The 27,169-nt window shown below is 41.3% G+C and overlaps 1 protein-coding gene across 5 annotated transcripts; it reads right to left on the minus strand.

Moving 5' to 3' along the window:
* Positions 1 to 300: 300 nt before the first annotated feature.
* Positions 301 to 27,092, minus strand: zfyve9a (zinc finger, FYVE domain containing 9a). 5 transcript variants are annotated; one of them, XM_026375192.1, is made up of 19 exons: positions 26,865 to 27,092; positions 19,840 to 19,939; positions 19,157 to 19,264; positions 16,186 to 17,636; positions 14,552 to 14,651; positions 14,063 to 14,239; positions 13,733 to 13,896; positions 12,389 to 12,518; positions 11,850 to 11,972; positions 10,923 to 11,078; positions 9,731 to 9,955; positions 8,398 to 8,480; positions 8,019 to 8,123; positions 5,862 to 6,012; positions 5,626 to 5,706; positions 4,536 to 4,698; positions 3,863 to 3,968; positions 3,580 to 3,756; positions 301 to 3,345 (listed from the first exon to the last, which is right to left on the minus strand). In XM_026375192.1, exons 3-19 carry the CDS (start codon positions 19,224 to 19,226, stop codon positions 3,184 to 3,186), a joined length of 3,624 nt encoding a protein of 1,207 aa, XP_026230977.1. In that variant the 5' UTR covers positions 19,227 to 19,264; positions 19,840 to 19,939; positions 26,865 to 27,092; the 3' UTR covers positions 301 to 3,183. The 5 variants fall into 5 exon arrangements, with proteins under 5 accessions (XP_026230977.1, XP_026230979.1, XP_026230975.1 ...); XM_026375194.1 differs by having other exon boundaries at positions 12,410 to 12,518; positions 19,836 to 19,939; XM_026375190.1 differs by having other exon boundaries at positions 19,836 to 19,939.
* Positions 27,093 to 27,169: the final 77 nt, after the last annotated feature.

Consider the following 27,169-nt stretch of genomic DNA (forward strand, 5'->3'; position numbering starts at 1 on the left):
TTCTGTTTTTCTGCAGGACTTTTAGGAACAAATTGCCCTAAATAAAAAAAATAGTTACCCGTCATTTATTTTCTGTTATAACATCTGGATTGTCTGCGTGTTTACAAAGAGCAATGATGTCATGTTTATTTTTCCAAAAATAATCTAAAACAGAATCAAGAACTTGTTTTTAATTGTGGATTGGATTTCCCTATCCTGCTTAAAAATGTACCATTAAAATAATAATAATAATAATAATTTGTGCACTGTCGATTATTTTCTAATAACTGGGAAAAAAAATCTAAATCAGACAAGAACTAGTTTCAGTTTTCTATGAGTTTTTATTTTACATATACTACAGTTTTCTTGACATTTGTAGTGTAAAGAAAAAAGATGTACAGGGTTTTTGGCTTTTTCAGACATTTGACTGATGTTTATCAAAAAAAAAAAACAAAAAAAAAAGTTTTAACAAAACAGTTGTTTTTGACTGAAAGTGGAAAATTTCATCCACACACCGAGATCGTAACTGTTGAAATTCAAAGCTTGTTCCTGTTTGCATGCAGTGTTTAGATTATAACATCTTAGAATAGGGAATAAAAGAAATGCTACTTTTTCAGTCAAATTGCACCGTTTGTTTTTTGGATTTAGGACATATTGCACATCAGACAAGATCAGAAATTTAAAAATAACAAAAAAAAAAAAAAAACAGGGAACGGGAAAACAAATTGTCACGTCTCCTCTTCTTTCTGCTAATTTATAAAAACAGAACGTTACACAGTGAAGACACAGTGATTGAGTGACACCAACTCTGGTTTGATCACAGTAAATTAACCCAGAACTTGTGACCTTTGACCTCTCATTAAGTACTAGCATTACTTTGCTACAGTAGCTTCTAAAATACTTCAAATCGAGTAATAAACGAATACAGAATCACTACAGGTCTAATTTAAACTCGAAGCGTCGGCTCTTCTGCAGATTTTCATGTGATTGTCTGTTTCTCACTTGTGATGACGAGAGTTTTCTCCACTGATACTTTTTAAACGAAGCCCCTTCTGGTTTTACATTAGCACGATTAAAGATGGAGAAGTTGCCGTAATGCCGAATGATCACTGTACAGAGCATTTTGACACGACGGGATGGTTTTTGGTGACGAGCGAAGCCAGAAACAAAAACATGTGGCAGATTTGAACAGAAACAGGAGGAATACATTCTTAGATTGGTTTCCAGGTCCATGTTGCTGAAGGAGAGCACAGTCCAAAAAACAAAAGAGAAGAAAAACAGGCTGCAGGTAACAACAGCGCCACCTGTGTGGAGTTCCACAGGGTTCCTGTGCAGATCTGCAAAGTTCTGAAACGTCTGGACATTGATGATTTCGGGGATTTAGAAAGATTAGCTGCAGAAAATGTGAGATGAAATACATTCAGCTCCAAAGTGGTCAAACTGTTGTTGCAGGAACCCTGGATCTTTACAAACGTTTGTTTTGTTTCCTCCTCAAACGTGTTTGTCTTCCGGACACAGTGGCAGCAACTCCAGCGTTCGCTTTAACTCTCCTGTAAATGGCTTAGAATCCAGTGCACTGCTTCTGCAATTTTTACACAGTTCTTATATATTTATTTATATATTTATATATACTGTATATATCTTTACATCTTTTAACAGTTTTCCTCTTTGTATGTTTACAAAGACCAAAATAAGTGGAGGTTTTCCGACCACCGCTGGACGAACACGGAGCACTGATGATTTTAATTGATGTGATTAGAAAGTTTTTCGTCTTCTGCTTTTTCAGCTTTATGTACAGATTGTTCGAGTTTGTAAATAAAGCATTGGAACCTTTTTATCAGCTGTCGTCTGTAGGACAAAAGAGCTTTTTGACGCTTTTGACTGAGTAACGTAATCTTATTTCACAGGGTAGGTGATAATACTGTTGTTCAGTGGGATCATTGGAGGCTACAATGTGAAATCGTTCTGCCTACAAAAATATGTACAACAAACGCATTTGTCCATGAAGTAAAGCATCTGGTGATTGATGAGTAAAGCTTAAGAGGTGAAGCTGAGATGTTGTTTTGTTTTTTTTATCCTTGATGATCCTCTGATAGCCTCAGAGAAAAGTAAAAAAACATGGATCAACACACACACACACACACACACACCTTCTTTCTTGTCGATGATTTGTCGTTTTCCTTTTTTAACTTCAGAGGAATAGTCTGAACTTTCCGGCGATCATCCGTGCTACACAGAAGACTTTGAGCTCAGTGCTTCAGGACCTCTGGCTGCCACAGTGACGGTGAGATTAGGAAACTGAGGAGCTACGTAACACCACGCAGGAGTCGGACACTGGGTCTGTCCAAATACCCACACTTCAGCTTCACGTGCCGCCGATATTTACTAATATCTTTTTAAAGGAGTCATCAGTCCTAATTGCTCAGAAGTGATGAGACTTCACATTTACTCATTTTGGAATTCACTCCAGAGGCTGAAGTCTGAAGTTGTTGGGAGTGAAAGTGTTGAGGCACAGTACACAGATTATGACATGAATTACTCTCAGATATGTTCTGAGACACTTGAAGACTGCAGCTCAGAGTTAAGTGTAGCTACAGCTCATCACAGTCCAGTTCTTGGCAGAACGTTTTTGCCAATTAAGGGTTTTTAGAGACATTAGCCTATTAGTACTCATGATTAGTAGTAGAACCTCCACAGGTGGGTATCACTTACACCCATCTTATTATACTAGTTATATTATAAAAGTTCATTTTAAGACATATGATCTTTCTAAAATGTTTTTGCTTGTAGATAACCTGATGTCTATTAACAGCTGCTGAGCTGATATCTCCGACTGTTACTGGCTGGTTGAGCATCATTATTAGTTCTTTGAAACCAACATTAACCAGAAACCACTCCTGTAGGCACTTGATAACTCACAAATACGGCGGTAAGTGCGGTTATCAGGACGAACCCAGTGTGATCTCTGGAGCTCACCAGAGATCGAGGCACCTGACGGGTGAGGCGAAAGGTGACAGATGATCCTCGGGCCCTGGGTGACCTCTGGAGCAGAGCAGAAGGTGGCTGGATGCATAGGTTGATTTGAGGAACGCTACCCCAGCTGGCACGGCACAGTTTTCAGGCTCCTTTGAAGTGCAAACTGTTTAAGAGAGATGACGGAGGGATGGAGGAATGAACTGTGAAAAAGATGTCTGTGTCTGACTCCTACGAGATGATCTCCAGGATGTAGAAGATCAGCTCCATGACCACGGGGCCCTCGCTCAGCTGACATGCTCCGCCGTGGATGACGGGGATCAGAGCGCTGTCCAGGTCGCTCAGGTACTGAGGCAAGAGAGGCTGGCCGTTACTTCCTGCCAAGTAACCCACCTGTAACGATAAAGAGACGTTACTGAACCCTGTGAAGTGTCTCTGGGGAAAATAAATCCTCTTGTAATTCAGTTAAATATCAAATTGATAAATTCAATTAATCAATGAACTACAGTTTTTTTTTTTGCTAACTAGTAAAAACACACAAAGACATAAGAAGCCTAAAAATAAAAAAGCATTCACCAAACCTTTCTTCTGCCTGAATCTGAATAAATAAAACCTCCTTCACTGTACCTGGTCAGAATCCAGTGTGACCCTCAGTCCCAGTTTGGCCATCCCGTCCTCCTTCAGCAGTTTGAGGTGCGGACACAGCGCCATGCAGAAAGCTCTCGCCACATTCTCCGTCAGACGGCTGTGGTCGGCCGGGTCACTTAGTCCGCTGGTTTGGTCTTCACTCTGGAGGAAGAACACCTGAGGAAATCGTACAAACAGTGTCACGGAGAAGATCTCTGCACACATGATGTGATGTAGATTAATTGTATTACTCAATAATCAACAGGAGTCAGGTGCACCGTACCTCTGTCCAGCGGATGACTTTGCCGTTGGCTTTGAACTCTGAGCCGTGGAAGATCTTAACGCTGGTGATGGACTCCATAGACTTGCCATCGATCGGACTGATCACACTGAATTATTCAACACACAACATGACAGTGATGAATTAAATCAAATGTACGAGGTACAAAGAAATCACACAAGTAAATGTAGGGCAGAAGAAAAGAGGGGGGTAAACATTACAAGACTAACTTAACCTCAATAAAGGACGAGCAAACTGTGTGGAGACGTCTAACACAGACAGTAATAATCAAACGTAATACGATGACTGCAGAGCTTGTTAACTGAAAAACGGGTTAAAAGTGCTGCTGCTGTGCTGATGAGGTGATACAGTATCTGGTGAAAGGCCTCATTTATATTTAAAGCTGAAAAGTTACATTTAAATTTGCTGATTTTATCGGGCTGCTGTAAAATTGATTGTGTCGGTGGGTTTCTCGGAGCTACACCAAACCACATCATTCCACCCTGCTGCTGAGATTTTCCTCCAGACAGCTTCACCAAGCACACATAATGAGGTTTTACAGCAAAGTAGTAAATGTAATGACTGGGAATCTATCAGCTCAATTATCCGTGACATAAATGTGTCTCTTCCATCTCTCCCCCCCCCGATCACAAGCTCTCTTCTCTTCCTGTCTCACCCCTTGTTGAAGTTGTGGTCGTCCTCCGTCCACTGGATGTGGACGAGCTCCTGGTTCTCCTCCTGGTCGGCTTTACCACACGTGATGGTAAAGTCCTTCATGTCCCTCAGGGCTTGCCGTAGAGAGTCCATAGTCTCAGCTGTGATCTGGATCATCACACCATCTGAGGGTGGAAAACGCTGATCAATCGTCACGACTTGTGCTCAATCAACCTGTGTATTAATTGATTAGTCAGTTGAAACTCACGACTGGGATCAGACAGTCGACTGAGATGCTTTTAGGTGCATTAACAAAACTGTAGGAGCTTTATAATAACATTATTAACTCTTTACTGTACAGATTTTAACCAAATATTTTATCTAAAAAATAGATTGAACCATCTTAGGTCTTAGGTCTCGTGCACTCTGAAGCTGTGTTTGTGCTTAATGGTAGAAATATTCTTAGCCAGATGATGAGCAGTGCCTGGAGCTTGGAGTTCTGCCCAAATAGTCTTAATCCTGTCTCATCAGTCCAGAAAATTTTTTTCCTCATGCTATCAGAGTCTTTAAAATCTCCAGTCAAGCTGTCATATGCATTTTACTCCCAGTGGCTTCCATCTAGCCGCTCTACCATTAAAGCCTGACTGATGAAGTGCTGCCAGTCGACTCCTGAAGTTCTGTTTGTGTGACTGCTGGGTTCTTACTGCACAGGCTGTGCATTTTAAAAAACACTGTTAGAAGCTGGTCATAGATGAAACAACCATACCCTGTTGTTAGGGTATTTGAGTTTGTTAAACACCTGACAAATGGTATTTAACAACCATTGTAGCAATAACATTGTTCTGTTAATCTCCTAAGAATCACATAATGTCCCGAAACAACTTTGCTTTGCAGTAGTTCCCACGTCAGCCTAACACTCAGATATGTTAAAGAAGAAGCTACCTTGCTACAGATGGTTTAGCAAAATCCTTGACAGCTGGCAAATGTAACTCCAACCCACATTGTTCTCTGTAGATGCTGTGACCTTTGTGTTGGTAGTTTCAGACAAATATACTCAACTAACATTTCACCATTTTTACAGCCAACATGTAGTTTGTCATCACAGTTCTCACCTTCCACAATACTGGTCTTGGCTAAGAATCCCGATGAGGCTTTCAAAGCACCACTGAATACAAAGAAGCAGGCTCCAGTTACTGAAAGAAAAAAACAAAACAAAACACAAACAGAAAGAAAAAACAGTCAGGAGAAGGATTTCAGGCAAACAGAGTCCTCCACACAACACACTGGAGATAAAACCAAGCCAGAGCCAGAGAGAAAGAAAGTCTGACTCGTGTTTCTGTCTTAGCACCTTTGCGTGGCTGGTGATGGATGCTGATGGCCTGCGTCTGGTAGTTCCCGTCGTCGTTTTGGACACACACCAAGTGGGAGTCGGCGTGGTCGTTGAAACACGCCCCCATGGCCAGCACGTGTTCGTTGGACTTGTTCATGGCCTTCATCAGCTGCAAGGACAAATAATATCCATGTCTAATTAAGCTGCCCTTTGGGAGTGTGCTGTGGAAAATGGGCATGAGAGGCTCTCTGGTTAAGCCTAATTGCAGTGGGCTTGTGAGTGAAGTTAAAGAGGATGGTGCTGGAGATGACAGATTGTGGAGAAAGACATCGACACGGATGGATATCAATAGTTGAAAGATTCCACGTATTAATTTGACTAAATCCCCTGCCTCTGGCTTTTAGCAGCCACCCTTCTGCAAATCAGAAATAAAATGAAAATCTGGAGGGCTTTAACCACTTGCTGCGCTAAAAGCTCTTCTGCAAGCTGTTGAGAAACAGTCCCCATTTCATATCACTGGGATCCCATCTGCCAGTGCATCAGCAGCCAAACGCTACAACCAGCACCACCCTCTCCACCATGGCTCACTTTCTCAGCCAAACGGAGTTTTCATGTGTATCACTTCTTCTGGCTGGACGTTCATTCACACCCTCGAGGCAACAGCGTTATAACAAGCCGACAGCCTACGCCTCGTGTTCAGCTGCAGGGACCCTGGAGAGTTTGTCACGTATCACCTACAGTACACTGAGTAAATGTGCGCACTGATGTTAGGGAGCTTAAAAACTCCTCCACTGATGTGCAGGGGGGGCTATTGGGTTAGTTTCCTGAAAAATGTATATTCTGAGAAAACAATTCTCAAATGAAAAACACCCAAGACACAGTTCTGCTTTCTCAGTGTCTGGAATTTATTCTGCTGCTAAAAATGTCTGAATTGGAAGGTTGAGAGCATTGATTTGGAGGGTGTACACGACAACTAGACGATGACCACATAAATAAAGAAGGCCTTGGTCTGTTTGCAGCGTTTTGTTTGAATTTTGCATAAATACAAACGCTGAAGTACTTTTAAATCTGTCTGTAATGTGACCTATGTACAGTGGCAAGAAAAAGTATGTGAACCTATGGAATTTCATGGTTTTCTGCATTAATTTGTCCTAAAAAAATGATCTGATCATCTCGGTCAAGAGCATTAACAAATATGACAAAAATATATATTAACAAAAATAATTCAGATCTCTCATTTCTTTATTCAGCTCCACCATAAAAACCTCACAGTCATAGTGGAAAACGTATGTGAACTTTTGGAATTAATCATTGGCGTTTCTTGATAGGCCAGGCCCTGATGCAGAAAAGCAGGCCCAAAACATGATGTTTCCTCCACCGTACTTTACAGTTTGGATGATGTTTTCATGGTGATATGCAATGACCTCTTTACGCCACATGTAGTGCTGTGGTTTCTTTTTAAAAAGCTAAATCTTAGTTTCATCAGTCCACAAAACATTTTGCCAATACTGCTGTGTCAATGATCAGGTTCACATACGTTTTCTTGCCACTGTATGTGCAGGAACGTTTGAGAATGTTTATGCAAATCATACATTACACGAATTTTGTGCTTGTATTTTAGTCCATGTATTTCAGTAGTTTCTCATTAACCCTACCGGAAGCCCTCCAACACTTAAAGACGTTGCATTTTGCACATTTTCAACCTGTTTTCAAGCAGCAAGTGTAACTAATGATGATCGCAATGGATGAGTAGCGAAACATTTCAACCTAACAAGAAGGATGTCAAGTTGCCATGACTCAACTTCCAGACAACTTCTCATGGACGACTAAGAATCTTCATTGACATCATAATGGTTTTAGTTTTAGGATGTGTGCAGATTTCCTATTAAAATTTAAAAAATAATCATTGTCACAGTTTATGTAATTTTATATCACCATTCAGAAAATGTTCAACAAACTACAGAAAAAGCTGTTTATGGATTACATAACTTTATGCAGCAGTCTCCTTAGGGGACCTAAATATGGTACTTAATGTAATTTATGCAGAAATCATATAAACTCTAATAATAACACTCCTGATGAGTTATTCTTAACGCACACTTTAATCACCAGAGAACATAAATACACACATTAACGCTTAAGTTTTAGTAAAGATATAAGACGCAGGACACTCACCTCATTGTAGCGATTACTGGGGATCTTGATGCTCGTCTTCCTCACCTCCATGTCCACAACCAGACCCTTCACCACTGGTAGCGTGTACTGGTAGTTACGGAAATCCTGTGACAGACAAATGCAGGTAAAATGTGAGTTATTTTAAATTGCATGTCTGCAGTTTAATTAAAATGAAGTTACAAGCCTACAAAATACTTAACTTAATGAGTGACACGAGTTTAGTTTAGTTTGTTTAGTTTGACAAACATCTTACAGAGGAGACGTGATGCTTTAATGTTAGAAACTGTCTCTCAAGCAAAGTTACAGCAAATAGCAGAACTGTTGAGTCTCGAAAATAAGTAATAACAGAGCCACAGCAGGAGGAAAACAAAGCACTTACTGCGAGCAGATTCATGATAGTGTGACCGGTCTCTCCGAAGAGTGGCTTTCTGAAGCGAACACTGAACAGCGGACATGGATAAACTGCAAAATAAAATGTTTGCAATGTCAATAACATGCTTTTACTGCCCCTTGAGATCACATTTTTATTGTAAATCACACTTAATATTGCTCATCTTACTTAATTCAGCAGAATAACGTTGATTTGGAAACAATTTTAGTGTTTTAGATTTGTCCAGGGAAATAGATTTATTCTTAGAACAGTTTGTGCTGTTATATTATTCCTCCCCATTTGTTTTTATTTCTTTAATGTTCATCTTCATTTTTTGGGTCTTTCCTTTTTCTGTGCTAAGGTTCTCTTTTCATGTTTTTATTAACTGTACCATATCTGTTTCCAGTGTTTTCCGTCTCCCTCATCTCTAAAATCAAATACAGCAAACTGTGTCTGCAGTTAGGAACACTCCAAATGCACAAGAGAAAAATACGGCTGCTTTTTTTCTCCAGCAACTAAAGCTCCTTAGATGACTATTTTTAGTCTTGTCTCTGAAACTGCTGGAAATAAGATTTTGCCACAAACTCTTATTAGCAATAAAAAAAATATCTAAGCCTCAATCTGCAGTTCAGCTGGGATCCATATGCTGACAATCCTGCCAACCTTCTGCAGGTCACTGTTTAAGCTAAGAGGTGAGAGCACAGAGAGCTGCACTGTTTGTGTAGTGGATTCAATTCATGGAAATACTGATATTTTGCGTTGAAGAGCTTATGTGGCTTTGTTAATGTATTCTATCCATGCTCACTGGAAGCAAGCAAGAGGCTTAACGGAGCCAGGCGGCGCTCCGTGGTGGCACGTCTGGCTGTGAAAGAAGAGGATTTGGTGGAGAGGAGCCTCGTTGATAAACCTCCTGACAAGACTTCCTGGTGCATATGGGAGGTAGTGAGGAATGTATAAGGCAGTCTTGTATGAGGTCTGCAGGCTTCCTAAGATTACTGACATACTCTGGATATGTCAGTAATCTTTTACCGCATGAATCAAATCTAATGAGGAGAAACACACACTTTGCTCTCACACTCACCAACTGTAATTTGCAACTGTAGTCCGACAGAGACTAAATAAATAATAAATGAAATGCAGTAAACCTCACACAAACTGCTAATTCATCTCAAATGTAAGGCTCAAACTTTGTATTTATTTTTACCTTAAACTGTGATCATAAGCTTATTTTGTAAACTGCTGTAAGATTTTACACTTGAAACTAAATAATAAAATTTAACTGTAGACTTAAACCAAATCATCACTGTTATTACATTTTATAGTGTCAACCCAAGTAACTCACATCTGTACTCTGCCCCTAGCCGCAGCATGAGTCGAATAGGAAAGACCTTGGCCCAGGGCGTCTCCCACTTCTGTATAAGGATGCCAAAAAGGTAAGGCGGGTTTGGCAGCAGCAGGTCCTGCAGAGACTGGAAGGAAGGACTGATGTAGAGGAAGCCCCCGTGCTCCTTACTACCCAGAAAGCTCTGCGTGAAGAACGAGTGACTCAGGTGGCTCAGTACGTTACCTTTAGGAGATGAGGGAGAGAGAAAGAGAGACAAGATCAGGGAGTGTTGAGGAAATGGGAGAGGGAAGTCACAGCAGAGAAGTGGGGGAGAAAAGAAAGTAAAATGTGATCAGGCATTAAAAATGAAAAAATAAAAAATGCCATGGAGGAAAATGCCAAGGCAGAAAATAAACAGAGGCTCTCGTCATGAGAGACATGAACAGCAGAGGCTCTCAGCACATTCCTGGGATTACTGTGTGAATAAGGAGCCTTGCTTTGCCTCTATTAAGCTCTGCAGTGAATAATAAAAAAAAAAAGACCTTGCTGCTTACCCTACAGCGTCATATTACCTACAAAGGGTCTTGGTCCTTTAGATGACACACAACACAATAAGCCTAATGACAAGACAAAGCTCAGTGGCTGGGATTTGCTAAAGACAGCATTTCTTCTCAGGGCCTGACTATCAGTGACTTAATCAGGAAAGACAAACACAATATGGCTCCCTTCCACCAGCTTGAAACTGCTCCCGTGTGAATATGAAAAAGGAAACGGCCTGAAGGGAGCAAACCATCAAAGTCACAGATATTAGCCGTATTTGCTCTGCAGCATGTGGAGTTAAAAAAGCAAGATGAGCAGTGGTGAGATGTCACGCCTGGAGGGGGGTGACCTGACAGCAGGATGCTAATGTTCAGACCATTTGTCATAAAAAACGCAGAGACAATTCAGCAGCAGTAGAGAGCAACCTGGTCTCTAAATAGAGGACGACTGGGGGCACCAGTTGTCTCTCTGGAACAAAACGTAGAGCTGGAAAAGTTTCTCTGTGCATTATACTACATTATGTTAAGGTTACCTAATTTTTTAGGTACCTGCACCTGACTGAGATTCACCTGTGAACCTTGAGACACAAGTAGTGATGATTCTAACCCATAGGGGAAATTGACTATTTTCATAGTGAGCTTCCTGATGGAGCTGCTGATTGTTTTCTTACCACTGAGGGCCTCCTGGTAGAGCTGCACGAAGTGGGTGAAGATGTCTTTCGGAATGGTCTTCTCGTCAGGAAGACATTGGAGCAGAATGACCACCTCTGCCTGGCCGACGGCATGCATCCCTTTAGTCGTCAAGTACCAGCACTTCCTGTTTACATCTGTGGGTTGAGGGAGAGCAGAAAACAAGTTTGTTTTATCAGCCAAACACGGAGACAGTTTAATCAGAACCATAAATATTTCTCATTTGGGGAGATTTTGTTGCTGATTGATAGTAGTAGTAGTAGTAGTAGTAGTAGTAGTAGTAGTAGTAGTAGTAGTAGTAGTAGTAGTAGTAGTAGTAGTAGTAGTAGTAGTAGTAGAGCAAAAGTCACTTTAATAAAACACAAAACACTAAATGAGACAATTTTCAAATGTCAGACTGGGCTTTGAAAGTGATTGCTTCCCCTCATGGCAATGTTATGTCCCACACCTACAACAATAATTAGACCATCTGTCTCCATTTTAAATTTTCATCCATGCCACCTGCATTGATAAATTAATTAATGTGCAGGAAAAGGCTTTAGATAAATCATGTAAGCAAATAGAAACGTGAATCTTAAACATGTTGTCACCCTACACTTGTGCACTGGTAACAATGACAATAAGCAGCAGAATTATGCAATAAATTATTACATTTTATTATTACTAAAATGTCTTAATGGATCCACTCAAACCCAAAATATAGTTTTTGAATTTATCACTAAGACTCTTTATAAACACTATAAAAATCTGTAATTCATAAGGAAAAAACTAAAATCAGCCATAATGCAACCATAAATTTTCCTCTTCTCTTACATCGTTGTGAAACTATCAATTTAACAGTTCTGCATACTTACTAAACATTTTAAAGCACCCAAATCAGTGTTTTTAATGGTGTTGTGGTAACTCACAGTTGACAAGCTTGACCATGGCGAGCAGGTTAGCATTGAGCACAAAGACCAGCGGGTCTGGACCTCCTTCCTCCAGCTGCTGCATGAGAACAATCTCCGACGGCCTCTCCTCCACAGCATAGTCTGCAGGTGGGTCAGGGTGGAGCAACAGAAGGAGAGACGAGTGAAGAAGGGAGGAGTTGAGATAAAGTTAGACAGACAGACAGGAGAAAGCGATGAGAGTGGAACTCGGGGGAGAGGTGAAGATGGAAAAGGACTTTGTTGTACATGGTGCAATGACAATAAAGATATTTTGATTCAAAGTAAGTGAGGCAAGAGAGTGGCATGGTGTTCAGAGTCCAAGTTAACAACAGCTAGAAGTCCCAAAATGATTCACAACATTGCAGCTTTCAAATGAACAACCCGTACCCCACTGTTGGCGATGAGTGCTCGTAACATGAGCCGTGATATAAAGCACATGTAACAACATGACGAGCACAAACACAGCAGCTGACAGAACAATGAGGAGGCAGCAGAATGGTGAGGATGAGGGCAAGCACCTGTGATGTGGCCTCCCGTACCTCCTTTGACTCCAGTGGATATGAGGATGGGAGGGAGCCCGTCCTCCGGGATCAGACTGAGCGAGCTGCCCACGGGGCTGCCCACCGGGGCAACTGGTGTATGGGCGACCTGGGGGCGGAAAAGTGGGGTGGAGGTATGGAATTTGATGTACTGCAAGTCATAACATACAGAAAGCATCAACATTCATAAAGTGGACATATAATCAACAAATGAGTATTTATCTCACACACTAAAACACAAATTGTTTAGATGTTGCCTCTGTACATGGTAAGCTGTTTTCAAACTCCATGCAACAGGTCTGTAATGCAAACTTGTCGAGATCTCTTTTCACAGAATGAGTAAGGCTTCTTTTGACTAGTAAAATGACTTTGTAAAGTTTATTGAGTTCTCTTTTAAAGTTTACTACTGTCCTGAAAAGTTCTCACTTTTAGTCTGGGCACAGTAAAAACACTGATTTGCTTCTCAGCCCACTAAACATGTAAACTGATTGATGAAAACAGTCCGAACTATGTAGTACTGGACTGCAGAGTTAAGATTGTCATGGGTTTTTCATAATTTTTGTGTTCAGGATTATTTGAGCAGGGCAGAAAGGAAGCTCACAGATTCCTATTAGACCTGACAGAAACACCTTACATTAAGAAAACTGAACTAACACTGATTCTGAAGTCTAATTCTATACATGTGCAGATCTTTTAAACATTCAAATTTAAATGGCCAATAGATAACACATTTTTCTGTGTAACATACTGATTTACTCTGACTTTTTACTTTTAATTGAAACCGTTTGAGGCACTAAACCATTAAAATAGTCTGAAAAACCCAGTAGGGGTCAATCAGCTCAGTAGTAGCTACAGTGGTCACTTTACCATGAGCCAAACCTCTGGAGGTAAAATTCCAGTGCGACTTCTACACAAGCTGTGTCCGCATTGCATCAGCAGGCCATCGGAAATAAGGCCTTTTCAGAGCTTCAACAATCACTCTGTTCAACAGACCATGAATCATCTTGACAGCTGGCATTCAAGTCCAATGAGTGTACAGCACAAGCACAGAAACAACCAAACACAATTTGCTGTTCTGCTGCATACAGGGAAACTTCCATGTATTGGCTACTTGTCTTAGCTTAAAGTCAACCAGTTTCTAGCTTTGAGCATTTCACCACTGTGATTTTAATTCTGATTAAACAGTACGAGTCTTTTGAACCCTGTTTACTGCCTGTTTACTAGAGTCCACAACTTAGCTAATAAACCACCACAGAAAGAGTTCTTTGTCATACAAGTTACCCTAATAACATTAGCTGGGCATGTTTTTCGTGCCAAGCCTACCTCCGAGGAGTCAGAAGTGGAGGATTTGTTTGAATACGTGGAAATGGCCAGTGACTGAGATGGGGCTGGACTGGAGGTCGGAGGTTTGGGAGACTCTGCTGTGTCTCCATTAGGTACAACACCATCAGCAAACCACACCCGCCTCTGCTCTCGTGAGAGGGACCCTAAATGAAATTACATTTTACTCAAATGCCTCAATATAACATCCACACATAGTACACAACTTATCACCAAAATGCTCTGTGTCTCCTCAGAACTTACAAAAAGTAGTTTTAAAAAGTCACAGTAAATGATGACAGAGCGTATTCTTATTTCTGGTAAAGGTCATACCCTCGTTGCCAGTCTGTTTCAAGACCCCCACAGGCACCATGACAGTAGGAGGTGGGGAGCTAAGTACCCCCGAGGCCTGAGCCTGCTGTAGAGGGGGGATGGTGGAGCAGTACTCAGCTGGATTGTTGGGGTTGGGACTCTGGTTGCTTCCAGTAGCCGGTGTCTCCCACGATTGTGCTGTAAGAGACAGAAAATAACATTAGTGTAACTTTAAAAAAATGTCTATTAGCATCTAAAAACTACAGCGATGGGAGAGTCCATATTGTCAGCTTCAAGACATCAAGACAGAGATTTCCAGTAAATAGCCAGGTACCCCATTCTGATTAAATGCTATTAACCCCACCTACATGTCAAAATTACACTTGTAATAATATTGTAAAACTTTTTGCATTACTTAACAGTGACAATTAAAATGAAGTTTATATATACACATAAAAATACCACATATACGCTGGAAATAATCGACTTTGTACTTGCAACTATGCTCACCATTCGTCAGAGCAGAATGACAGGTGACACAGACACGGGCCTCCTTCCTGTCCATGTACGTGAGCCTGCATTTGAGACCGCAGCATGCTGCACAGAACACCTTGAAAATAACAGGAGGCACACAAAAGAGTTTATAATTTCAGAAAACTGGACAAAGCAGGTTGACGTTTTTGCCAAATTAATTCAGATTCACGTAAAGATTGAAATTAAGTGTTGGAACCTGTGATTAAGTGTGGATGTTGATTTCCTGCACTTAGCTAGCACTTCAAGCTGCAGCTGTGTACAGGGCAGTTTCTCTTCAATAGATTAGCACCTTATTACGCATCATTATCCAGTAACATCTATTTAGTAGATGATTAGACAAAGCAGAGGATCCTTTTAATTTCAGCATCATAAGGCGGTTTTTGGATCTACCAGCCTGGTGGTGGATGCACTGAGGATCCCGCTGCGTCTATTGTTTGCGGCCCCAGTGCTGGTGTCAGAATTACTGCAGAGCCAGCTCCTCCCTGCTCAAGTGGCAGAGTGTGTGTGTTTGTTTACCACCATGGGAAATTAAGTAGCAGTCCGGCAATTTTCCACTGCTCTGTCAGCGACCGCATCTTCACTTTAAAGTGGACTCCCTGCTGCATGTGTGGGTGGACATGATGACAGAAATCTACCTGCTCACCCACCGAGTTAATCGGCACATAAAGCCCTAAAAAAGGAACTAATTTTCAAAACAGTGCTTTTAATTTAGCTCCTTACTCTACAGAGTCCAACAACGCTTCAACACTCGGCTGGAATATTACCCAGTACAATGTGCAATGTATCTCTCATTTTTATTTTATTTCTTGTCTACATATTTATCCTGTTTGTTAGTGTTGTACAGTGGCAAGAAAAGTAGGTGAACCTTATGGAATTTCATGGTTTTCTGCATTATTTTCTCAAATACAATGTGCCTCTTGGCTAACTAGAGTCAAGTGTTAAGAAAATTAGTTTGTAGGTGTGGACTAGAGCTACTTCGACTGTTAAAAATTATTCAAACTTTTTGAGTTTGCTCCGTACAAGAAGAATACACTCCTTGAACTTTTAGAAGTTTAACAATCAAGAATTGATGATTTACACGAAGCTGGAAAGAGTTACAAAGTGATGTCAAAGACTTTAGAAATTCACTAGTCTACGGTTAGACAAATAGACACTTTGGGACTGTACTCTACCAAGAAGTGGGCGTCCAGTCAAAATGACTGGAGCACAACAAACACTCATTAATGACGTAAAGAAACAACCCAGAGAGACAATCAACAGTTTAAAGGCATCTTTGGAACTGACGAACATCTCTGTTAATGAGTCTACAGTAAGTAAAACACTGAACTAACAGGGTGTCTATGGCAGGACACCACGAAGTAAGTTTAGTAAATTTTACATACTTTTTCTTGCCACTGTATTTTATCTGACCATATCTACATGTATATCGTACCACTCAACCATAACATTAATAACTTTAGGTGAATTTATCAGTTTCAACGGACAAAGATCCTAAAATAAGATAGGTAGGTAAATACAGTCCAGAAACCCAGGTATGTTTCTGTACTAACAGTTTGCAGCTGTGTTAATGTGAATCTTTGCTTTAAAAGCAGTTCCTGTGTTTCACTGACCTTGCCACAGGCCCTACAGTGGTGCCTCCTCTTAGTGAAGGTGAACTTGACATCACATTTCATACAGACAGGAGCCTGGGAGTCAGGCACCCACACAGGGGCCACCTCTCCTAGGGAGCTGGCAGGTTTCCTGCACAGAGCACCCTGCTGGCCCGCCTGGAGGTCATTGTCTGGGCTCTCTGAAGGTATCAGAGAAGGAGAGTTGACAACACCACCTCTGTTCACCTCAGCAGGATGCTGATCTGTCCCACTGACTGTCGTTTCAGATGGTGTGCCTCTTCGACACTGGTTCTCAAGGTTCTTGTTCTTGCTGATGGTGGGCGGAACAAGCTGGTTTTGGACCTGGCCTGACACTGGCTGTGGAATCTGCAGTTTGAGGTTGACTGGCTGCTTTGGGCGTGCCCCTCCATAGGGAACACTGACCGGCTGAAGCCGATTGTTGTTGACTTTTGGTTGGATGATACTTGATCCCACTGCTCCTCCATCAGTGTTCTCCTGTTTGCTCTCCTCCATTTCCTTCTCCTCAGTGACAGAGTCCTCTTTGGAGGGCAAAGGAGAGGGAGAACAACCCTCCTCCTCTTTCTCTTCTTCCTCTTTCAGTAAGGAATGGCTATTCTCCTGCTCCAAACCATTGGGAAGGTTTGTTATACTGAGGAACTGGTCTGTCTGCCCCTCTGGACCACGTCTCCTCTCCTCCTCCACTACATCCCTCTCAGGAGCAGATACACCATTCTCTGCCTTACAACTAGCCTGAACATCCCTCCCCCCATTTATGAAACAATCTGCCTGCTCCTCTGGTGAATTTGCAGTTTGTCTTTTTGGACTAAAGTCCTGTAAAACAGCCGTACTGGCCTCCTCTTTGACACCTTTTCCGTTTTGTGTTGGGTCTCCATGTAAATGACCCTTCTCAAATGCAGCTTGCTCCTTTCCTGATCCAACCTCAAATGTAAAATGAGAGTGACCATCAGTGGAGCCTCCTCCTGCTGCTGCTGCTGCTGCTGCTGAATCTGGGTTAGCGTCCTGTTGACATTTCACCTCCGGGTCAGATGCACCAGGCTGGTTGTCTAGAGGGGAATTTATCTCTTTGCTGAGCTCATCGTGCTGTGGGCTTGCATGGCAGCCATTTTCCAGGGCACTGCACGCCGTCGAAGGGGGCGGTGAGAGGTCGTCGGTCCCCACCAGTTTGCCAATGTTAGGCTGGGGGAGTGGTGGGCTATGGATGTCTGCAGGCCTCTCCTCAACCCACAATGAAGGTTCAGGACCTGAATGTCTTTTAGGGTCAGTACCTGGGGAGGCGCTGGAAGAGGAGTCTGGGAGGTTCTTGATAGGCAGCGGACTCTGGGGGCTGAGGTCTCCGTGGGCCAGAGCGGGGTTCAGAGAGAGCAGGTGGGCTGGTGGAGCCAGGATCTGGGTCCACTTGGCATCTGAGAGAATGGGAGTGTCAGTCTCATCTGGCAGAGACAAAGAGACGAAAACACAGAATTAGATGGTTCTCACTTTGCAATAATTTAAAACATGAATATATACTATCAGTGCTGCCACAATTTTTTTTTATCACTGCCGATCACAAACACACTTATTGACATCTAGAGAAAAACTATTCTAAATATTCAAAACAGCTGCCGACTAATTGATTCTAACCAGTTCCATGTTCAACAGTGGCTTTGCTGCACTCTGCATTTAATTTGATCATTATCTTGTGTGCAAAACATTTTTAGCCCCCATTTAGTGGATAGCTTGCAGGTTTCTTGACATATTTAAGACAACACACAGAAAAAGCAGGATGGGGCAACATAGAAAGCCTCAAATGAACTGCCACACAGCAGTGATACAAAGACACACGCTCCCAGGTGATTGAAAGAGCTAAAAATGGAAGGAAGAAACCAGGGGACAAATTGAGAAATGAGGTTGGCATGGAGTGGGAAATTAGTGTGTGGACGAACTGTGAAATTCTGAGAAAGTGGGCCAAACGGCTTGGTCACCCCTGGGAGCCATCAGTGCAGCAAACACATGAATGATGTGTAATACAAGTGGAAATTCTTATATCTATTCAAAGCAACTTACACACACAGCCGTGTCAGCTACTGTACAGTTTTCCTCTCTCTTCACTGGAATTCATGCTAAGCTCTTTTAGTATTTGCCACACACACACACACACACACACACACACACACACACACACACACACACACACACACACACACACACACACACACACACACTAACACACACACACTAACACACACACACACACTAACACACACACACACTAACACACACACACTAACACACACACACACTAACACACACACACTAACACACACAGAGTTAATCTGCCAAGCTGTATCTCTGGCAAAGGACACGCAGATAATCGCTCACAGTCAAAATACACACTGCGCTCAGAGCACCATCAAAATACATTATTTGTGTGAGCATGTGTGTGAGAGTCTGCTTGAACAGCATTTTTCTGGGGTCATTGATGATAAATCCATAAAAAGAAGTTTTTCCGCTATAATAAGCAGATCGTTTAGGAGGAACTGTGGGGCTGTAGACACACACACCTCAGTAATGTAGTGTTCACCTACAATTACCATGAAAAAACTCTGGAACCACATTTTCAAAGAAGCCCTAATGTCATTTCTTTACTTCCTGTGAACATTAACTGTGAAAAAGAACAGGGCTCTTGACTTGGACTGATTACACAGTTTCGTACAAACCTGAGGGAATGGAAAACCCAATTAGTCCTATTCCCACCCTGCACACCTTCAATCAACACCTGTAAATGTGAGTCTAACCCATTGTTGTCTGGCACCTTGATGCTTTAGTCATTAGTTATCCAATCCCAACGTCTGTGATCAGAACGGTGATCTCACAGCCACACCTTCTCCCATCCATCATTTCTCAAGTACAGCGATTCCCTGCTTGTCCCTGTCTCGTCTCCTTGTTCGGTAGAGCTGACGCAGTAGCTCACCTTCATTCTGCTCAAACTCGTCCAGCACCTTGTCCAGGTTGAAGGCCTCGGCCTGGAAGTAATTCTCCATGGGTCAGGAAGCTCCACCCTGCCGACAGCCGTGTGAACCTAGAGAGTGAGAGCGTGTCCTCATATTTTCATAATGTCTGCATTTGTCCCCTGCAGCCTGAATCCTATCTCATTTCCATATCTTTGTCCTCCTTTTACTCTAATATGACCTGTTAGATTAGATGACAAATACACTCAAGTCATACACACTGTTCTGCACTGTTCTAGTACTGGTAATTTTCCTACTTTCCGACTATAAGACTAAGTTTGAATGAGAGTGTTACGCTATGAAATAAAATGCAAATATTTATGTGTAGCTCGTACTCACACAGGTTCAGCTCACACATAATTTGGTGTGACAGTACATAATTTATCACATTCTCTTTGCTCCTACATTGACAGATGTGTGAAACTACTGAGGATAAAAGAACAAGAGAAAAAACAAGCAAACTCATATCACAAGTAATTTTAAAAGCCGAGCTTCCGAGGCCACCAGGCTTTCTTATGATGAATTGTTTGTTTTATAACCATACTGTATTTTCTATATATATATATATTCGTGACTCAGGTAAAAAGGCTGTATAGTACATTAAGCTGCAAAATAATGCTGTCCCCCCCCCCCCCCCCTTACCTACACAGAGGTCCTTCTCAGCAGTCCCAGGCAGTGTTTTATCCCAGCAGGTTTTCCTTTCAGTTCTCACTTCACCCAGTCTGGCAAGCGCCCAGCGCCCACACCTTAGACAGAAGGAAAACACCACTGAGTAAAGAGCTGCTTCTCAACCTGTGTGGCAAAGCACGCTGTTAGATACACTACAAGGTGATACGAAGAGTAAATATATTATAGTGACGCAAGACCAGCTTAATATTTCAGTTCTTGTGGGTGAAAAGTGTCAGGACCTGAATTCAGAGGGTCTCTGTTATGAATGAGGCTTCTTTATGGCAAGTCACTGTCAGGTTTAGGTTATTTTTGGGAAAAAACACACTGCCTTTAAAAACAAACAAACACACAACGCCTCACAGTTCATGCAGACGTCAGACCACAATTTGTGTGACAGAAACATAACAGAAATACCTCTTTGTATAAAGCAGCACAAACTGCAGCTGTTTCTGGAACATTTTCACCTTCATGATGAAGGATTTATTGCTGTAGTGTTGGATTAGTTTTAGCTCAGTGTGCCTAATAAACTGCATATGGATAATGAAACTAATAATGAGCGGTAGCCCTAGTTAAGAGAATATGAGCATGTTGTTGAAATAAAGAAAATAGGGATGACGCATCACAACATCTTAGATCAGTCTAGGGCACAGTTCATGAGTTCAAATGTTAATACAGGTCAGGATCACTTACCATGGACTCAACAGAGTCTTCTGCAAATTATCATACATAGTGAGCCATTAGCCATCCAATCTCGACAAGGCAATCAGAGTTATGAATGGGAAACAGCTGAAACCTGAATCACTGTTCAGCCAGTCCTTGCTGATGAGGAGACCTTGGAGTGAGGATGTGATGTGATGTGTTGGAGCATGTGTATTTGTGTGTTGGGCTGCAAATGAGTAACAGCCAGGCTGAACTTCAGGGTCATTCTCATAAGGACAAGAGCGACCAGGGAATACACCAGAGACCAAATATTCCACAGAGCGAAGTCCTCGGAGAAAGGAGCACAGTCAACACATTTTCCGCTTAGTTTAGGATGCAAACATGGGACCACAAAACAGTGAACACACAGGACAGGAGGCTGAAGGTGTAGTGTGTCATCTCAGGGGCCAAACCATTTCAGTCACACCAGGGTCGAGGCTGAAGGACAATGCAGCTATCAGAGCCAAACAAATTACACAGACTACAAATTTAATCATTTACTACTGAATGAAACAAACCAAGTGTGGTTTAATTAGAGTATGACACAAACCACATGCAGGCACTGTCCAGATGGAGTACGATGACTCAGTTCAGGCAGTGACGTCACCACTCAATCAATAAAAGAATGAATTTACTTTCTAAAATAAAACTAGTACTGCAAACTGCTGTTAAATTTTTCTAACATACCATTACCATTTCCTTTTTAGTTTTCCTCACACGAAGTTTATGAATGAAAATAAATGAAACATTTGTGATGCAAATGTATTTGAATGAGATAACCTGTGTGAGAAATAACTGTACTTAACATTGTCAAGTTGCTAAAGGAGCAAGTAGACATTGTAAAGACCAAAAGAATCACTAGTTGCAGCCAAGGATACCAAAATTATTATTTTGATAACTGTTGGACTAAATTAGGGGTTGATGGAAAGCAGACCTTGTCACCAAAATAAAGGTGAAATTGGCAAAATTTTAATAAGTAACTTCAAATAAGGTAAATATTTATACTACTACTACTACTACTACTACTACTACTACTACTACTGCTACTACTAATAAATACATTGATCTCCATTTGGAAGCTGTTAACTTCAGCAAAACAGAAGAAAAGTTGTCATGTTAGATAATATCACTAGTAAGTAAAAAAATTACGATAAGTCTAAAGTAACAAGACAAAGAAAAAGTCTAAATCAGGACTTTTTGACTCTGACTTTTCTCATTGCCTACCCATGCAGAACTTTCTGTTGGTGCCTCTGATGACACATGAGCCGTATACAGCGTCAGGCACATTTCACATAAATTGCCTCAGGAGGTGTTTTAAAAGTGACAGGAAAAAAATGGGCGCATGAGATGAGTCTGAGTAGAATAAATAATCTTCACAATACATGAATCCAAACTCTGAATCTTAGAAACGTCTAGCACCAGAGTTTAACCACGTCTAACGCTCTGCAAGTTTAACTTCAGTAAAGAGGTTTCTAAATGTACTGAATGAAAGTCTTCTCTGACTCGTCTCGCACTATGCATGCCTAAAAAACTCCACTGGTCTGCGAGACAGTGCACTAACAAAAAAAAAAACTAAAAACTAAACACACACACACACACACACACACAAACACATGTGAACAAACACACCCAGACACGCCTTCACAAGGACAACTTGATTAAGATTTAATTACTCTGCAGAGGCACTGAATAATGCATCTTCAGTCAAAGTGCATGAAGGAGTTGTATTTTTAGACATGTAAACTTGGGAAGATGCTTCAAAAGAGACATATGTGCATGAGAGAGTGTGTCAGAGAGAGACTATCAGTGGAAAAGGTATACTCCCTTCAGCTACACAACATACAAACGACTCCTTCAACTCATGAGCCAATGACTAATCTAAAACTATCAGAGGAGCAAGAAATTACATGTCATGTTGTCTTAAACAAGAAAATTAAAAAACTCCACCCAGTATGTACCTCTCACATGGGTGTTTCCTACTTACTCACTTATTCCAACTCGTCTACTGTTTCTACCTGTAACTATTTTACAGATAGAATAGAAATGTAAATATAAGAAGAGACCAATCTTATCCTTTGCTGTTCATCTAATTTATATTTGTGTGCCGTTATAATAAAAAAACTAATATAAATAGATAAAACATAAATAAAACATAAGTATAAAATATAATGTTGAATGAAACATGACTGAAAACAAGACCAGAGTCTGTATTCTATTTTTAAATCCAGAAAACAGAGGTCGTATCCTCATTCACTCAGTCATGCTCCGGCCTCCAGCGTCAGCCAGACATGCTAATAATGAAATGGCCTAACAACAGGCTACTAACACAATAAACCATGCCTGACTGCACATCCTGGCATGGCAGCTAAATTAAATAAGACATAAGGGCACATTTACTGTTACAGTCCTAGAATGCTAAAACAGTTCATTAAGTCCTCGCTGTCAGAACAAGACTCCGTTTCCTGTTATTTCCTGTGAGGGAGCTAAACTCACTTCCTCAGCAAAAGGGAAACTCCTTCACCCTGTTGGTTACGTAATGTATACATTTACCCAGGTTTTGATTTGCTTGAACAGCAACAAATGGCGTATGTTTTCATATATCACAGTTAAAAAAAACATGTAATATTCTTAATCACAGCATAAAAACATTCAAGTGTCCTAGACATCATTAGTTAGTACACTACCTGGCAACTAGGCAGGTATATTAGTAAGTAAAACTTAGTCTTCAGTGTTTCACTTCTTCAAATTACAAATAAATGTCCTGCATAAATGGTCCTAAGTGTTCAGACCTGGTTTCAGCTCCTTAAGTATTTAAGTGGAGTGAGGACAAGTCTACCACAGAGACTGACAGCACCGATGCAGACCAAACATTTTGGAGACATACATCTTTTGAAAAGTGAAAGCAGTCCAAAAGTGGTCTGGTACATCCAGTTTGCTGTTATTTTTCATGAAATGTGTCTAAAGCTTGAGTCCACCTGTGGCAAATTGAACAGATTGGACATACTGTAGTTTAGAAAGGCCGACTCCTGTGTGTCCCACAATTCACACTACATGTCAGGGCAAAAAGCTCCCTGTAGACTTACATGATAAGGTTTTGTGGTGAAGCATAGATCACAGCAAGGGTGTAAAACAATTTCTAAAGCTTTGAGTGTTCCCAGGAGCACAGTGGCCTCAATTATTGTGAAATGAAGAAGTTTAAACCACCAGCAGTAGAGTTGGCCATACGACCAAACTGAGTAACTGAGCCAAGACAACGCTGGACTGGCTTCAGCACAAGTCTCTGACTGCCCCTGAGTAGCCAAAGCCCAGATTTACTCCACAGAACATATGTGGAGAAACCTGAAGACAAGAGTTCACAGACACTTCCTATTAAAGCTGATGGAGCTTGAGGTCGCAAACCACAATTGTTCTTAAGAACTGATCGATCTGATTTGTTTCCATTTATCAGTTTATTGCTTTGTCTATAAAAATGTAAAAAAGTGTCAAAGGTTGACACCTTTGACACTTTGACTTATCGAGTTATCATTCAAGGGGACACTCAAACAATACTGACATCACTGTCCTATCTGAAACAAAGCTTCAACATTCATTTCATTAAACCATTAGATACAAATTTTACAAAAACACCAATGTCCTCAAAACCTTCAATCTTCAAATAATCATTAAAACAGCATAGTGTTTATTTCATTAGTAGTATTTTAGATAACCAAGCAATATTCCAAAACACAAAATAATCATTCAATCAATCACAACTGCATCATTGGTATATTCTCATTTATAATCACTAATTTCTTTAGAAACTTGATTCACTTCACTTTTTCTTCATTACTGGGAAATTGGGGAGATAGCTTTCTTCCCTAGTTTATTTAAGCCTTTGTAGATTCCCTACTTTTTAATATTGTGTGTTTCATGTTGACTGAAACTGAAGATCTTGGTCTCTATGTTCAGTGCTTTGTTCCCTGTTGCTACAAACTTCCTTGGACTGTGAACTTGCATCCTGATAAACAGCGTTTTTAGATGCACAATGTTGCCATGCTCCTGACACTGTCTGCACAGGGTGAGCACAGGAAACCTCAAATGATTACTTCCTCTTTTTAAGAATGGAGTGACATAATTTTTAAAAATATAGTTCTATGTCTGAGCAACACATTAGGTCACGTTTAACGCCCAAACTGGGAGCACACTGGGAATAGTCCTACCTACTCCTCTAATAAATATTTTTTACATAGAAATTTGTCAAACACCACCAGAGATCTTAAGAAATTAAAACAAATCCCATAAAAGAAAAACATGCCACAGGTTCGTATCCTCCAAAAGGCCACGCTTCCTCAAAATAAAAAAAAGCTTTGACAAGATGAGTTGAAATGGTAAATCATTTGAGATTTGAAGAAGGAAAGATTAAAAAGAGAGTAGGTGTCCTACTGTTACAAAGAGGAGCTCTTCTTCACAGCAGATGTCAAAAGCTATTACGAGCTTGCTTTCTCCCTTATGTTTTGATCTACATTTAACTACCACAAGACCAAAAAAAGCAAAACGGAGACAGGCTTCTGGGCTGCCATCAGGGATAGACTTGTAATACTTTCTGAAAGCATACAGTAACCTACATCCGGGGAAATCTCTGCACACAAGAGAGCCCGTCTTTGCATTGGAGCCCGTTGGACCAGTCTACTCAATCAACCCCCCTGGGTTTTAATACCACTTGATGATTGAGCGGGACATCATCCTCAGATGTCCTGTATATGTGATGGACAATCGGTGCATCAAGAGCTGAGACACACCAAGTAGGGGCAGACAAGGAAGTGATAAAAGTTAGTTTCTGGTAATGTGAATGCTACACTAAACTAGGTGAAAATACACTTTAATGTAGGGCTGCAACTAATGATTGTTAATATTTAGACTTGTTGTGTTTGGGGTTTTGTCTGCTGTAGCAATAGACACATCATGAAGCTTTGGTACAAGCCATGACCTCCCACGGCTGGCTGGTTAGAAAGGTGAGCAGTGCACTAAAACCTTGAGAAAGGAACACATTGACACTGCTGCCAAGGGAACTGTTTGACAACACCTACTCACATTAAAATGTGTTTTTAAAGCAGATTTCAACCTGAAGACATTTGTCTAAATGTTACATACATAGTTTTAAGACCAAAAGATCTTCAGTTAACCATTATAGACAATAAAGATAAGCAGCAAACCCTGCTATTTAAGAACCTGGAAACTAAAAATGTGCAGAAGAAATAGTAAAATTACAAACCACAATCAAAACAGTTGCAAATCAGTCTTACCCCCCAATCTTAACTTTTCTATCTCTAGCGACACATTCATCCTATTCAAGGTACATTTATGAGATGAGATGATTTACTCACAAATCCACCTCCAGACCTTGACTAAGGCCTGCAGATCCAAATGAGGAGGTAAATACAAAACAGATGGCATCAACAAACCTAACCAAACCAACTCTCAGGAGCAGGTAGGTGACCATTAGCTTGGATTATGCAACCATAATTGGCACTGTGGCTGTGCCTACAGGCCAAACACAGCCTCACATGGTAAATATTATTCACATGTAGTCTAGGTAAACACTAGGAAAAACTGCTCTGTCTTATTAAATGCAGCAGGTTGAAACGGAACAGCTGCAAAAACCACCACAGCTGAAGGTTTGTCTGCACCACAACTTGGAGTTAGTTGTGTTAGCCGAGCTGCTAGCTCAATCTAACCACTCCAGAGGCGTGAAAGGCCACGACTAAGTTTCCAAACAGTCACCACCAAGTCGTTTGACCAATGTGATGAAAAAATAAACTGTGGAGACTAATAATAATAGTTATTAACACCCGGGTGCAGCAGGGGAAGGGAGTAGCTAGAGTTAGCTCCAACGACTCAGCGGGCAGTCGTGCGCCGAATGACGGCAGTGACTTGCTCCTCTGACGGACAGTCACACCGTCACTGAGTCGGCGGGCTTGGTGGCTAACGGCCAGTTTTAACGGTTAAAGAAAAACCACAAAACACCCCCCGCCGACCGGTTAACTCGTTAAATCCCTCACAGTCAATGGACGTGTTGTGTTCATGTGACTGTTTAGCTAGTTCACTACAGCACAGGAGCGTTAACGTGTTGTGTAACTGACGTAGTGCTACCGTTACCGTAACACCACCTCCACCGTGTTCAACACCGTTTAGCTAACGAATAAAAACACCTCCACGCCGACTTCGGCTGACTTAATGTTAATACTTGCAGCTGCAATGGCGGTTTGTAACATTAGAGCCACAACCGAGCGGTGAAATGGGATCAAAACAAACCCAGCCACTCACCGGAGGAACCCTCATCTCTACGTACGGTCCCGCAGAGCCCCTCCGTCGGTATCGGTCATATCTAATCGCCTTTGGAAGCTATTTTCGCCGACTGACGGACTCAAACAGCGCAACTCGGAAAGTACAGCTTGTAGTGTACCGTAGTTGTGCGACGGCACTCAACTATCCCTCCCCCAAGGTTTAATATCTGGAAAAATAAGGAGCAACATCAAGACTCCAGCGGCGAGGATACACAACATCCGGCGGCAGATTTCAAAATAAGAGGCTTCACTTGCAAGGTTTCACTATAATCAGTGAGGATGGAT

The sequence above is a fragment of the Anabas testudineus genome, chromosome 17, assembly GCF_900324465.2.
Source record: "Anabas testudineus chromosome 17, fAnaTes1.2, whole genome shotgun sequence".
Classification (NCBI taxonomy): Eukaryota; Metazoa; Chordata; class Actinopteri; order Anabantiformes; family Anabantidae; genus Anabas; species Anabas testudineus.